The 15583-nt window shown below is 36.9% G+C and overlaps 1 protein-coding gene across 1 annotated transcript in view; it reads left to right on the top strand.

Moving 5' to 3' along the window:
* Positions 1 to 14874, top strand: part of MSH2 (mutS homolog 2) — an 83989-nt gene extending 69115 nt beyond the window's left edge. The window contains exons 10-16 of the mRNA XM_052649449.1: positions 98 to 248; positions 2674 to 2771; positions 6097 to 6342; positions 7593 to 7797; positions 10616 to 10863; positions 12449 to 12624; positions 14434 to 14874. Of these exons, the coding sequence (XP_052505409.1) occupies positions 98 to 248; positions 2674 to 2771; positions 6097 to 6342; positions 7593 to 7797; positions 10616 to 10863; positions 12449 to 12624; positions 14434 to 14604 (1295 nt within the window). The 3' untranslated portion in view covers positions 14605 to 14874. The remainder of the gene's footprint in view (positions 1 to 97; positions 249 to 2673; positions 2772 to 6096; positions 6343 to 7592; positions 7798 to 10615; positions 10864 to 12448; positions 12625 to 14433) is intronic.
* The last annotated feature ends 709 nt before the right edge of the window (positions 14875 to 15583 follow it).

Below are 15583 nucleotides of genomic sequence, written 5' to 3' on the forward strand. Positions count from 1 at the left end.
ATTTTTCACTATTTAGATTTAAGTATTCTAAACACTTATATTTAAAATGGCTGTACATATCTGTGACATACTCTTTCTTTTTTTCCTGATCTTGAAGGCTTAGATCCTGGCAAACAGATTAAACTGGATTCCAGCACACAGTTTGGCTATTATTTCCGAGTAACGTGCAAGGAAGAAAAAGTCCTTCGTAATAATAAAAATTTCAGTACAGTAGATATCCAGAAGAATGGTGTTAAATTTACAAACAGGTTTGTAAGCCTATGTTAAATTAAGTCTTTACTAGTCCCATAAACTATTCTCTGATGAAATGTGAACGTTGCATGATAAGGACGTTTTATTTCTTGACACAAGGCATAAAATAAGATTGAAGCCTTTTTGTTTTTTTCCTTATGAGAGTTTGGTCAGGTATCCTAATGCTACTTGTTGAATAATTCAGCTTTTCCTCATTCACTGAAGTGGCACTTTGAGTTTAAGATTATTCTTTCACATAATCTCTCTTATCTTTTTATCAATATGAAATAGATTATATTACATTTTTTTTGGTGTTTACATATCTGTTAGAGTTAGTTCCCTTCATATCTCTATTAGTTATTTTCACGTTTATTTTTTTCTAAGGAAATTTTGTTATTCTTCTGATATATCAATTGATGTGTCATTTAGGGAGATGCTACCAACTTTAATGAGGCCATTCATTTGGACTATAAGTTGTTTTTAAAAAATAATGTTAATGTTGGAAAAAAATCTTAGTAGTTTTTTATGTGTTTTCTCTTGCTTATGTTAGGAATAGGAAGCCCCTAAGGCAAATTACTTACTAGTGAAAAAGAATTATTTAAAAATAAAGTGACTGGGAGAGTAAGGCCATTATCCTTTCTCTTCTATATTATTTTAGAACTTATGGCCAGCCTTACTCCCACCCTTCTTGGATATTCTTAGTATTTCCAGTTAGCTTTTGTATATATGCCCCTCTTTTATCCATTTATTTAGTGTTTTTGAGTGTCTGTTATATGCAGACATTATTCTAGGTGTTCAGACAACCTAGTAATGAAAAACAGTGTATCTGCTTAGTTTGTTTCTCGTAACAACTCTCTGAAATAAATAGGACAGGTCATAGTTCTCGCCTTTAGATGGAGAGACTGAAACTCCAGTTCCCCAGGGCTGGATGACTAGTAACAGTAGACACTCAGACCTAGATCTTCTGTTGCTAGATTTATTAGTTGCTATTTCTTGATCACACAGCGTCCCTGATTCAAGAAATTTATTCAAGAAATTTATACGTTATAACTGACCAGTAAGAGATTTGAAGACGATATAACACCCCAAAAGTTCTGTCTTACCTAAGCCAAAATAGAACTATTAAGAAGCTGAACTGAATGGCAGCAGTGGTTCCAAAAGTTGTGAAAAGCTCATTTGTTTATTCATTCATTGATTTGTGTCAGCAAATTGAATGCTTGCCATGGGTCTGACTTTCTGATCATGTAATTGTCCTTCTTAAGAACCTCTAATCCTGTCATCAGGAAAAATCTAAAATCTGTACCATAACCCATACAGTCTGGTCCCTGCCCACACCTCTTCTCTCTGGCAGCTCTTCCCTTCACACAGCAGTCTCACTTTTATAGTATCTTTGCTTCTCTCTCTTTTCCTTTAACCCTTCCCACTTGCCTGTTTCGCAGCAGTCTGTTAGTGCCCCTCTGCTGTTCTTGAGCTGTATGTGTGTGCTATGCCACTGGCTGACTGCATCATGTTCACAGTTACTGCCTTGGTTGACTGATATTTCCTCCTCCTTGTAAGTACTTCACCTCTTTCTTGAATCTACTGTGAGCCCCTCACCTTGTTTTTTTGTTTTTAACTTCCTTTGATATCAGTGAATATTTTTTCTCTATTCTCATTTTTCGTCTTCATTTTTTGTTTTAACCTATAATTTTTATTTTCTCTTTAAACCACTCAGTAGAATTGTTTTCAAAACATTTTCCTTACTTTGACAACTTTTAGTATGAAAAGAGTTTCCTATGGTAATGAGAAAAACTGTGTGGAGTGTGTGTGTGTGTGTGTGTGGTTTTTTAATTGGGGTATAGTTGATTATTTGTCTTTCTCTGACTTATTTCTCTAAGCATGATATTCTTTAGATCCATTCACATTTCTGCAAGTGGTTCATTATTTTTAATGGCTCAGTAATATACACACACACCACACCTTTATCCATTCATATGTTGATGAGCAGTTGATTTGCTTCCGTATCTTGGGTGTTGTAAATAGTGCTGCTTGTGTGTGTATTTTAAAAGAGAAGATGACCTCTGTCCTAATAGGGATGAAGACTGCTGCTGCTGCTGCTGCTAAGTCACTTCAGTTGTGTCCGACTCTCTGTGACCCCATAGACGGCAGCCCACCAGGCTCCACTGTCCCTGGGATGGAGACTTGCTCAGAATTTTATGCAAGGGAATAAGTTTTATAGCAAGAATTGTGCCAGTGGGCCATTCCAAACAGCATAAATGTTAATACACTGAATTCCAATCACATCCACCCCTAATGAGTTGCCCATTTTCTCCTGATGTTTCCATTTTAATTATTGTTTTGATGCTTTATAGGATAATACTCCAGATATATTTCAGAGGTAGTGCACATTACCTCCAGTGGATGTTTTAATATTTCTAATAATACCATTATCTTGATTTGCAGTAAACTGACTTCTCTCAATGAAGAGTATACCAAAAATAAAACTGAATATGAGGAAGCCCAGAATGCCATTGTTAAAGAAATTGTCAATATTTCTTCAGGTAAATTTAACAGAACCAATACATTAGATGTTCGGAAAATGACCTGGATTTTGGTAACAAATAATATTGGGCTGTTTAAAGAGTGGGTTTTTTGTTTTTGTTTTTTTAAAGCTGCTGCACACTGTGACTATTGTGTTAAGCTTCTTCTGAAGAAATGCATGCTGTGTTGCATTAGGAAATTAACTGAATTAACTGGAGGTTGTTCTCCTACCTAGAAAGATGAGCTAGTGCAGGCTAAGGAATGGGAATATTCTGTAACATTCTGTAAAACAAAGACAGAAAAGCACAAAACTTGTAACAAGGAAAAGAAACACTAGGGACTATAAGGCACTAATACCTCAGATCTAGGAGCTCATGCTCTAGGTTATGGAAATAAATAAAGCAAATAGAAATTATATAGGCAGCAAGCTTTTTTGAGTTCTGCGTGCCATTTCATAGATTTTCAGAGTCTGTTCTTGAGGACACCTGTTAGAAATTATTCTCCCCCCCCCCCCCTGCCCCCCCGCCATGTTGTGTGGCTTGTGGCATCTTAATTCCCTGAACAGGGATTGAACCAAGGCCACAGCAGTTAGAAGTACTGAATCCCATCCACTGGACTGCCAGGGAGCTCCCAGGATGATTGTTGTATAATTGAAACGACAGCCTGACTTGGCTCTGTGACACCCTTAGCATGGAATGAATGTATATAGCACAGGGGTAGGTGGCGATGTGTTAAGCTGGAAGTCTTTGCCTATCATCATGTGTGTGTATTGAGCACAACCTTTATTGTGCCTTAAAAAAAAATCACCAAAGAATTACCTTAGCCAAGTGATCAAGGTTGACATTGCCAGTGACAAATGACATTATATGTATGTGCTTCCTGATGTGATGTCGAGGAAAAGATACATCACCTGTGTACAGGCATACCTCGTTGTATTCACAGGTATTGTCTTATTTTGTCTTGTCTTACAAATTGAAGGTTTGTGGCAACTCTGCCTTGTCAGATGATGGTTAGCATTCTTTAGCAATGTATAGTGTAAATATAACTTCTATATGCACTGTGAAACCAAAACATTGTGATATTCCTTTTATTGCGGTAGTCTGGAACTGAACCTGCAATATCTCCAGGATAGGCCTGTAGTGTTCCTGACCCACCCCCCCCCCCCCAAAAAAAAATCTGAATAGTAACAAGAAGGAAAATGTTGGATAAATTTAGATCGTGGGACAAACTTTTTAAGGCCTGCACTCTTTAAAAATGTCAGTGTCAGCACTTCCCCAGTGATTAAGGCTCCATGCTTCCAGTGCCGGAGGCAGGGTTTCTATCCCTGGTCAGGGAACCAAGATCTCATGTGCCATGCAGCTTGGCCAAAACATAACAAACAAAAAGCATGTCAGTTTCATGGAAGCAAAGAAGAAATTGGCAGATTGTGTTCGAGATTAAAGGAGACTTGAAGTGACAGGACAGTCAAAGACATGAAGATGATCCTTGATTGAATCTGGGACTAGGGGTTGGACCTGGGGACTAGCTATGAAGGACACCATTAGGACAAGTTGGCAAAGTTTAATATAAGATAATAAGGTATTGGTGTCCTACTTCTTGGGTGTGTATTGTGATTAAGTAGGAGGATGTCCTCCTACTTGTTCTCAGGATATGGGTACTGAATTATTTAGGAGTAATAAGTCATTTAAAAAGTATAAGCATGTATAATTTTGTAAATTGTTTTATTATAAATTTTTATAGTAAATCAGAAAGAAGCATAACACTTTTAAAGGGTTTTATTATACCTTATATTTGTGTTGAGATGAATGAGATCTGTAAAGATTACATTTTTGTTTGGTGTTAATCAGATCACTGTAGCATGGAGATCTTCTAGTTGAATTATGTTCCTTCCTAGATGGCACTGCAAGGACCCTAAAAATACACTGTGTAAACTCAAATTGGAAGTCTTCCCCCAAAATAATATTAACTAATATTCGTTAAGCACTTAGTATGTTAAAGCTGTTAGATGTTAACATTTGAAAAGAAGGTTTTGTAGTTGGAGTCACCTTGAATTGAAATGAAATCTCTTCTTGGTCTAATATGCACATTGTAAACTATCTTTATTAAAAATATAATAGATCATTTTTCTAATTTTCTATCTTACTCTTAAACCAGAAAAGGTGATGCTGTTAAGAACCAGTTGATGTGAGATACCAAATACAGACTCTTGATTGAGAGGCTTGTTTTCTTTTATTATAAATCTGTTCATGTTAGTATGTTAGAAGTTTTGTGAGAATTATGTAAGTGCTCCACTAATACTTAAGTAATTCTCAAATGTCCCTGTTGCTGTATGGTAGGGTAATGAGAACTCTCCCCTTCCCCCCTGTTTTATATGTTAGGTAAAACAGGAATAAATTTTAAAGTGAAACATTAAGAATTATTTGTATTTGGCCATTTATACATGAATTTTTATTTTCTCACTTTTATGGGGGTTAAGGGAATCAAAGATGAATCAGATTTCCTGCCATTTGATTAAGCTCGTAATGTTGTATTTTTCTAAAATGAGATGGTGTTCTCTTGAATGTCTCTTAAGGCTTTGGTCACATTGATATCCATGTGATAGTTCCACATAACCCAGGTGCCTGTTATACCAACCCCTCCAACCTGTTAAAATTTTGAAATCTGTTCTAGAAATTTGGACCATTTTTATTGGCTATTCATGCTTTGCCTAGCATGTGTGAGGGACTGTTTAATGTATGCAATAACTTTTAGTTTTATTGCTGTAGCAGAGTGGAATCTTGTTGAAAGTGTTCTGAGTGACAATTATGGATCTAAATTTATGCTAAAATTTAATTGCAAGGCAGGAAACAACCTCAAGTAACAATCTTGACAGTCACATTATATCTTATACCTGGTGTTTGCAGGTTTCTTAGGATAATTGTGAAATGCCATCCTGGTTTCAGACTCTTAAAATTTAGAACTCTGCCTCGCCCTGCTTTTCTTACTTGGAATATATCATGAAAGTGCTCCCATGAAACTTTTTCTTATTTTTTTTTAAACCTCTGCCTCATTTCTTTATATAACCAGCCATGTGCTTTTATATTTTAATGGATTTTGGTAAGAGATTTTTGAAATCCCTTGATAGTAAGGAGAAAAATGTGACAAGACATTTTAACCTCTTGTTGAATTTTAGGTGTTCCTTTCACATTTAGTTATAGCAAAAACCTCTGTTAATTTTTTTTAAGCATATAAATTAGGAAATAGATTTTGAATTCACAGATGGAATCAGGTTGAATTTATTCTTAAAGCTGCTTATCTATGTTTTTTCTTATTCCATCCTCCTGTGCACTCTCTGTTTTTACACAGGCTATGTAGAACCGATGCAGACATTCAACGACGTGTTAGCTCAGCTGGATGCTGTTGTCAGCTTTGCTCATGTGTCCAATGCAGCACCTGTTCCATATGTACGGCCAGTCATTTTGGAAAAAGGACGAGGGAGAATTACACTGAAAGCATCCAGACATGCTTGTGTGGAAGTTCAAGATGAAGTCGCATTTATTCCTAATGATGTTCACTTTGAAAAAGATAAACAAATGTTCCACATCATTACTGGTAGAAACCTTGTTTATGGGCTTTTGGGGAATAGTGTTTCCCCTTGTTTATGTTGGAGCAGATGGTTATTTTAGGTTGATGTAGAAAATCTAGTCTTTGATGGTAGAAAAAGAATGTTTTTTCATAGTAGTTAGTAATATATTAATAACATGTGCGTGAATGAATATATGAATGAACAAGAATGAAACTGCTATTCCAGGGCTTCAAAATAAACATCTCTTCATCCTCAAAGTGCACCTTTGGGCCAGACCTTTTCAGTAGTGAGATCATTGAAGGTCAAGCAGAATTAGCTGCTGGAGTGACTTCAGCTTAGGATAGCAGTTCTCTTAAAGACACAATACTATATTCATGTGAAACTAAATAGAAGTAGACTTGTGTGTAGACCAGTGTAGCATGTCTCAGACTAAAGCATTTTGAGAGATCTTAATCAGATTCTAGAAAACAAAAGTGTTAGAGTGCATGGGTGGTAGGAACCTTTGGATAAATGTGTTTGGGAAACAGTCAGTGATTATATTTTATTCCCCTAATTGGATTTTTGGGTTGTTCATATAACTTAACCCATCATCTCTAGCCTTTTTGGCACCGGGGACCAGTTTCATGGAAGATGGTTTTTCCACAGACCAGGGTGGGGGAAGGGATGGTTTGGGGGTGATTCAAGCCCAATACATTTATGCTATACTTTTTTTCTGTTGTTACATCAGCTCCACCTCAGATCATTAGGCATTAGTTTCCAGAGGTTGGGGACCCATGGTCTAACCCATTAATTGGTAAATTTCACATTTTCCAAAAGTGGGTCATGTCCTTGGGTTTTAGGGTGGAGTTTGTGTGATTTGAGGGATTTGATCACTGATTCATTCTCTACTAGATCCGTAATAGTGTTGAGTTAATTAATCAATTAGGCCAGTACTGCTTTCCTGAATGTCATAAAGTTATCCTGCAGGCAGCTTTGTGAGCTGTGGGGCAGTACCTATATGGTCTTCCTAGATCATAGTCAGATTATAGAGAAGATGTGTTTTTCATGGGTTCTTTTGAAGAAGGGCACAGCATAGGTTTGTCTGAACAGAAAATGGCATTGTTTCAGGGACTAGTGTAAGGCAGGAACTTTGTTCATGCCTTTGGGCAGCCTGTGGTCTGCTTTTCGTATGTTATATCACAAGAGAGTCATCAGTGTGCAACTTAGGACTAATAGTCAATTATTATTAGCAAAAATAAGTTAATAATCTTGCTTGTTGATATAATTTGTTTTATAGGTCCCAACATGGGAGGGAAATCAACATATATTCGCCAGACTGGGGTAGTAGTTCTCATGGCCCAGATTGGGTGTTTTGTGCCATGTGAGTGGGCAGAAGTGTCCATTGTGGACTGCATCTTGGCCCGGGTAGGGGCTGGTGACAGTCAGTTGAAAGGAGTCTCCACGTTTATGGCTGAAATGTTAGAAACTGCTTCTATTCTCAGGTGAGTACAGTTCCCCGTCTCCTGAAAGTAGAAATGGATGTCTCTGTCCTTTGAAACATTTGCAGTCTTTTATTTAGTGTAATAGTTTTCTTGTGAGCTTTATGTACTTTATATTGTCTTTTTTTTTTTTTTTTAACTCTTTATTTATTTATTTTTCTATGTTGGGTCTCAGTTGCCCTGAGGCATGAGGAATCTTCCTATATGAGGGATCAAACCTGCGTCCCCTGCGTTGCAAGGTGGATTCCTTACTGCTGGGCAACCAGGGAAGTCCTACTTTATATTATAAAAGGGTGCTAGTGCCGGAGTCCAGCTCCCGCAGGATCCAGGGGAACCTGAAGGAGAAACGGCGTCAGCGGACGAATGAATGAATCAATGAGAGAGGAATAGAGGAAAGAAAGAGGCTGATATTCCTTGGTTTACATAGAAAGCCAATAAAACCCTGAGACAAGGAGTTTGCCCTGTTCACGGAGGCCACAGGTGCCCTCCCGGTCTCCCAAGGAAATGAACACACAGAACATCTTCCCCATTCAGGTCTTAGAAACCCGGGCAGATAAGTGAATGCAGGGAGCCTCTATGCTCCAACGGATCAGCCTGAAAAAGAGAGTAAGAGAGAGAAAGAAAAGAAAGAAAGAAAAAAAAAGAGAGAGACACGGAGTGACCAAGCTTCTTCGAGCGAGGCCCCCTATTTTTATTTTCAAAAGGGTCTTTTATACCTTCACTTGTACATAGAGGGAAATGAAAGATGCAAAGTCATACAGAGTCAGCCCAAACATTACATCTGTTTTGTCTTTATTGAAACCAGGATTTTTTCTGCAAACCTTTCCCATAGACAATGTTATGTACATTATCTTCTGGCCTTGGAGGCCTGTGGACATTTTATGACCCTCTTTTGATAAAGGCTGCTCAACCAGAAAACTTATTTTTCCTTGAAATGTTTTTTCTTTACATTTCTAATCTATGTCAGCCTCAGAAAGTATTAAACAAGTTACATTTCTCGGGGAGCAAAGGTGCAGTGAGTTACAAGAAAGAACCAATTAGCTCAAAAGTCTGATGTGGTTAATTTCAAGGCTACACTTGTTTTTCTTACATTCCAACTATGTTAACTAATGCACTCCCAGGTGCACAGTGGATAAGAGATATGGGAACTTAGCAACAAGCATTGGCCCAGTAATGAAATCCTACACCAGCGCTACTCTAATAACTTTTAACTCTTTGAAAGGCTCTATGTTTTAGGCTTCCCGTGCCTCTCACAGTTGGGAGGCTGTGAACAATCACATGCGTAGCTGCAAGAGTCTGAATAAACCTGCCAAGCAAGCCAGAATGCTAACAGGGGGTTTGAATTGAAATATTCCTCTCATGTCCAGGAGACTTATTAGCTAGAGCCCTAAGTTGATTTTCTCCAGAGAAAGGTGGTCGAGGATAGCCCCCTGTTAATGTCAGAGGAATTGGTGAAAGTCATGAAATAATAAATCAGACAGATTCTGGTTTGGGGGTAGATGCTTGAGAAGGGGGGCTCCCTCGAGGCCTGATCTCTCCTTTGCCCATCTGGCCTCTTCCTCATGACCTTGCCATGGGCGGGATTCCCCATGCTGGCTCCCGGCATGCTAGTTGTGGAAAGCTTCTTTTATTATTTTTTATTTTTTGGCTATACCATGTGGCATGCAGGATCTTTGTTCCCCAGCCCAGGATTGAACCCGTGCCCCCTGCAGGAGAAGCACAGTCTTAACCTCTAGACCGCCTGGAAGGCCCATCTTTGATTTTTAAAGTTGTCTTCTTAAGGTTTCTAGTAGTTGTTCACCTTATAAGTCTCTCCACTGTCATGCTTTTGCTTACACTGGTCACACTGCCTGAACAGGTCCTTCCGTGCTGTTTACCAAGTCCTTTTCTAATCTTTAAGGACTTCCCTGGTGGCTCAGACGGTAAAGCGTCTGTCTACAAGTGGGAGACCCGGGTTCAATCCCTGGGTTGGGAAGATCCCCTGGAGAAGGAATCCACTGGAGTGGCAATCCACTCCAGGACTATTGCCTGGAAAAGCCCATGGACAGAGGAGCCTGGTAGGCTACAGTCCATGGGATTGCAAAGAGTCAGACACGACTGAGCCACTTCACTCACTCACTTTCTAATCTTTATATGCCCTTAACAGAAATTCTACTTCTTTGATGACTTTCTTTGTCTCATGTACCTAAGGTCACAAGTGTATTTTCAGACTCTTTGACATGCCTGTAATTTATTAGCTGTTTATTTTAGAGGTTATGAAATCTCTTGTCTTTATTTTATTTTTAGGAGCTTCCTTGCAGACAGGGAGGCTATGCCTTCTGTTTCTTGGAGTCTTCTGAAGTACTCTGCATATAGTAGATCCTTAATAAATTATGTATTGATTATTCAGTACATAATTATATGTAAAATTATAAAAAGCAGTACAGACGTTCAGTATAGTAATTGGTAAAGTTCCCCTTCCTACATTTGGTTAAAGAGAAAAGAAAATGCTAATATGTGGTGTTGGCAGGGCTGTAGCCGGCACATAGATTTATGTGACCATCAGCCGTGTATGTGAGAGGATCACCACACCCTCGTCCCATGTTCCTTGAGTGTTATTTTGTTTAAATCTTGACTGATTTGATTGTCAAGAAATGCTTTATCTGGAAATTTTTAGATGAGCTAGTGGCGTTGGTAATTTAAAAAATACTTATTCACCATTTGTTTCCTTTTATAATCTGTTAATGTTTGTGGCACACTTTCTCATCTATTGCCTTAATTTTTTTTCTTGTATTACCACATGCTGCGTCATGGGAAATTTTCATGTAATTATGTGTTTCAGGTCTGCAACCAAAGATTCCTTAATAATCATAGATGAATTGGGAAGAGGAACCTCTACCTATGATGGATTTGGATTAGCGTGGGCTATATCAGAGTACATTGCAACGAAGATCGGTGCTTTTTGCATGTTTGCAACCCATTTTCATGAACTTACAGCCTTGGCCAATCAAATACCCACTGTTAATAATCTGCATGTCACAGCACTAACTACTGAAGAGACTTTAACTATGCTTTATCAGGTGAAGAAAGGTGAGCACATTCCACTGGTGTGCTGTAAGTTCAGTGTTCCTACCCTTGGAATCATTAGTAATTGTCTTATTCTACAGTAGGATGAATTATTGATGTTTTATCTGTAAAATGTTTACCTCTTTACAGTGTAGGGACAGGGACATGGGTACATTATTTACATTTCTATGTCTCATAATAGAACCATTCATTTTAAAACAGTCACCAAAAGCATGATCTACACTCTGAATATCATCATAGATTTTATACTGCCTCTCAGGTCACCATGTTTTCTTGTCAAATTAGCTGTGGTGGTGGCTTAATCACTAAGCTGTGTCCAACTTTTACAACCCCATGGTCTGTAGCCCGCCAGGCTCCTCTCTCCATGGGATTTCCCAGGCAAGAATGCTGGAGTGGGTTGCCATTTCCTACTCCTTTTTATATAAACAGCTTAAAGTTGGGGTTTCCAGAGATCTTGAAATTGTTGGTAGTTACGACTTATTTGTTGGTATTTCAACCTTTCAGAAAAGTTTGTTGTTAGTGGGTCTGGCAGCTAATCGGATGACTGCATCGATGAGATTGACATACTGTAAAGTTTTTATTGCTTTAACATTTCATTAGACATCAGAATAGCTTTTTTAGATGGCTTTTTTATTTTCCATGAACATGTTTTTTCTGTTATCTGTTGGTTGCACATAAATGAGGTACTATTTTAAATTCTGTTTTGCTTATGTTTGTATCCTTTTGAGTTACTATTTGCATCATTATTGTTGATAGAGAATATAGATACCCTTGGTTAGACCTGGCATATAGCATGAAGTTGAGGTTTGGGTTTTAAGAAGTGTTTTGTGTGATAAAGAAATGGGTTCAAAATATTGAAAAAGATCAGATGAAGATAGGAACAGGTTTGTTCTTCACTGTGGATGTTTGTCAAACACTTGCTTCTATTTTATTTTTGTTTCTCTAAGTTGTATAAAATATCCAGCTCCAGAATGCTTGGGATGTCTACTAGGCCAAAAGAAAATTTACAGTTGAGGCAAAAATGGGAGCTCTATGATAACGCTGTAAGCATTGTTGATACTAAATGTTTGGAAGGAATATCTGAAGTCAGTTTATTTTCTACCCACAGGGGTGAAGATAACATGCCTAGTCAGTAAACTTACTAGTCTACATTTGGGTCAGAAATTTCATTGTCATATGAAGTATATTTTGAATTAAATGTTGCTCCTAATTAGGAGCTTTTTTATTTTCCATTTCATAGTACTTTAGTTCCTCCCTTTTGAAATAAGAAAACTTTAGAGATATTATGTTGACTAATCTTTCTATAGATTCAGTTATTTGTCTAGACCTTTGAAGATTATCTATCAAGCCTTTTCTCTGTTTTTATAATTTTTCCTACTACATTCGTCAAGGATAAAATATAGGGCTGTATTGCCAAGTCATAATCACTTTTCATTGGAGGCTTAATTACAATTCCTTTAAGTTACTGTAAAACATTTGGCTAATGCATTTCAAAAATGCAAGATTAAGTTTCCTGATGACAGAGTGAGAAAAATACATTCTATTTACATACATTGCCCTCTCTTCCTACTCCCCAAATTTCTTATAGGTGTCTGTGATCAGAGTTTTGGGATTCATGTTGCTGAGCTTGCTAATTTCCCCAGGCATGTAATAGAGTGTGCCAAACAGAAAGCCCTGGAGTTGGAGGAGTTTCAGAATATTGGGAAACCACAGGAATGTGATGAAATGGAACCAGCAGCAAAGAGGTGCTATCTGGAAAGAGAGGTTTGTCCGATTGTTCTTTTAGTTATTTTTTCCTCTGTATGATTCTATTTAATTATTGATCATTCATTATTGGTTTCTTCTTTTTTTTTTTTTTTCCATTATTGGTTTCTACTAACATTTCTTTGCATGGCAGAGAATCCATCTGTATCATTTTGGTTTCACCACTACACACATCTGCACAATCAGAAGATATCATTTCAAGTACCAGATTTCAAAAGTAGGAGGATAGGAATATTACTGTAGGTTTAAAATATGTAATTCAGAGGAGTTATAAAAGTCCACACACATCTTTGATTACCTATAAACAAATAGATCAAGTCCAGTTAAATTACATATTTACTCAAATACTTATTAGTTAAGATGATAAATATAAACACAGTTCCTGCCCTCCAGTTGTTTAGTTGGGGATGTAGTAATAGTGAACATGTCATAGAGAATGTGACCGGTGTTTACGTAGGAAAGCTCTCTGTGGACAGGCTTTTCAGTTCTTGTGGGAGAAGTGGATCTTAAGTTGGACCTTCTGAGTGGTGGGTGAAATTGAGGTGTTCACACAGAAAGGTATAAGCATTTATTTGCGTGGTGTATTTTTAAAAAATTAAAGGATTATTATTAATAGTTTTCCATAATAACAAAAATAAAAGAATTTTAATTTACTTCTGGCAGCATTTACTGTGATAATGCATTGTGACAACTTCTCGGCACATTGTTAGCTTTTACCCAGTGAAATTTTTGTTCTTATTTGGATAGATGTTACAATAATAGATGATGTGTATGGTTTTTGAAGATGTTATCTGTTGTGTCTGTACAAGCAGGAGAAATGTATTATAACTTGTTAATAGTTTTACCTAGGGAAGATTGCCATTCTGGATGTGAAATGGTCTTAGTATCAGCAGCACAGCTATCCATGATCCAGGATTAGGTAGACTCCTTTATGTAATTGGTTCCAATTAGAACAGAATTCATACACTTTTGATAACGTTACTTATAATGAATTTTTAAAAAATTCTTAAGGGAGACATATAACACAGAATTATCAATGTTACTCAGTCTAGATTTATTGGGGGGAAAGGCACTTGTTATTTAACAGAGATGTAGTTCTTCTTTATCTTCTCATTTGGGTTATCTACCTTTAACCTTTAATAAGGTATATATGGCCAACTGGCTCCCTGGTAGCGGACTTTAGTTCCGTTTCATACGTAGTGATAAACATTATACCTTTTGCCAGGCACTGTTATTAGCACTGTGCACATACTAACTCTAATTCTCACAGTAGCCCTGTGTTGTTCATAATATTATTGTCCCTATTTTATGGATGAGGAATATGTGTTAAGGAATTTGCCCATGGTTCACACAGCAAGTAACAAACAACCATGTTCTTTAGAATGGCAATAAGCAGGCAGTAAAATAAAGAAGAAACATCCCATGTGTATGTATATGATTACTAAATTTTCAGTGACTGTTTATGCCTCACAGTATTTGCAAACCTTGAGTTCTTTTTTCCCCAGAAGGCTAAGTTATGTATCAATTACAAAACCTGAGGGATTTGGAAACTACTAAAATATTCAGTCCCTTTGTCATTAGCAGCTGAAAATATAGTTATAAATATCCTTTTAATGACTTGCTATGAAGAAATACAGTCAACTGAGGGCTTTGCTATAAATTCTAAATGGTGTGCACTTTAGAGAATGTTTAAATATTGGGTGGTATGTTTAGATTGAAATTGTAATGAAACAAGTCATTACTATTTAATGTGGCTTTTAGAAAAGTCATTTTTAAAAGACTAATGAAATGTTCACATGTATTTTTCAGCAAGGTGAAAAAATTATTCAAGAATTTCTGTCCAAGGTAAAGCAAGTGCCCTTTACTGAAATGTCAGAAGAAAGCATCACAAGAAAGTTAAAACAGCTAAAAGCTGAGGTGATCGCAAAGAATAATAGTTTTGTAAATGAAATCATTTCCCGAATAAAGGTAACTGCATGAGTAAATTCCGCTAATGGATTGAAGATAATATTGATAAGCTATTGTTTGTAATGCTTTTGTATTGTTTTTTATTAACCCCTTTTCCATACTGTTGGCAATTGATGCCCATGGGGTATCAAATTAGTAGAATATTTAGTATACTTTGTGCTCCCTGAGTATATTTTCAAAAATCTTTATTTTGAAAAATGAAAGTTGTAACTGAGGAATACATAAATAGACATGGGCAATAGTAGGCAATATGTTGAATATCATAAATAAAATCATGTGTTAGTTTTTAGAATTTGATATGTGTTGTATTTCTTTGTAATAAGACTTTTACACATTTTTCCATATTCCTGAATGGTAAGAAACAAGTAGCCTGGAGACTTGTAAGAAAGTGAGGGATCTTAAAGCAGGAAGGAACTCACGGAACTCATTTCCAGTGATTCTGCAGTGTCCATCTGTTGGTAGGAGCCAGGTTAGCTGCTTGCACATTAGCTGAGAAACTTAGAAATCCAGGTCCTGGTGTGATCCTCCATCCCATCTGGCATTCTCCCACCCCCGGTCTGTGATGAGACTTAGAAACCTGGATTTAAAAAATCTTTCAGATTGAACCCTGATTTAATGGAGAGGTTAATAAGTCCTGCTGAATGCAGGAGGGACAGACAACCTTTTTAATAAAAGGTGATAAGATGATAGGGTATTCATATAGGAACAAAATGAAATTGGATCTGTATTCCATATCATATATAAAAATCAACTCCAGTGAATTTTCTACCTAAATGTATATAGCAACACTACCAAGTTTTTAATGTTGTAGTTCTATTGAAAATGATATAGGGAAATATTTTTTTGACTATTTGGGAAATATGAAAATGGCTTTGGAAAGGATTTCTTAAGTCAAATACCATCTTAAGTTTGACACACTTAGCTATATTGAAATTGGGAAATTATTTTCATTAAAAGATATCACAAAGTGAAAATACAACAGATGACTATT

Source organism: Budorcas taxicolor, chromosome 11 (assembly GCF_023091745.1).
Source record: "Budorcas taxicolor isolate Tak-1 chromosome 11, Takin1.1, whole genome shotgun sequence".
Classification (NCBI taxonomy): Eukaryota; Metazoa; Chordata; class Mammalia; order Artiodactyla; family Bovidae; genus Budorcas; species Budorcas taxicolor.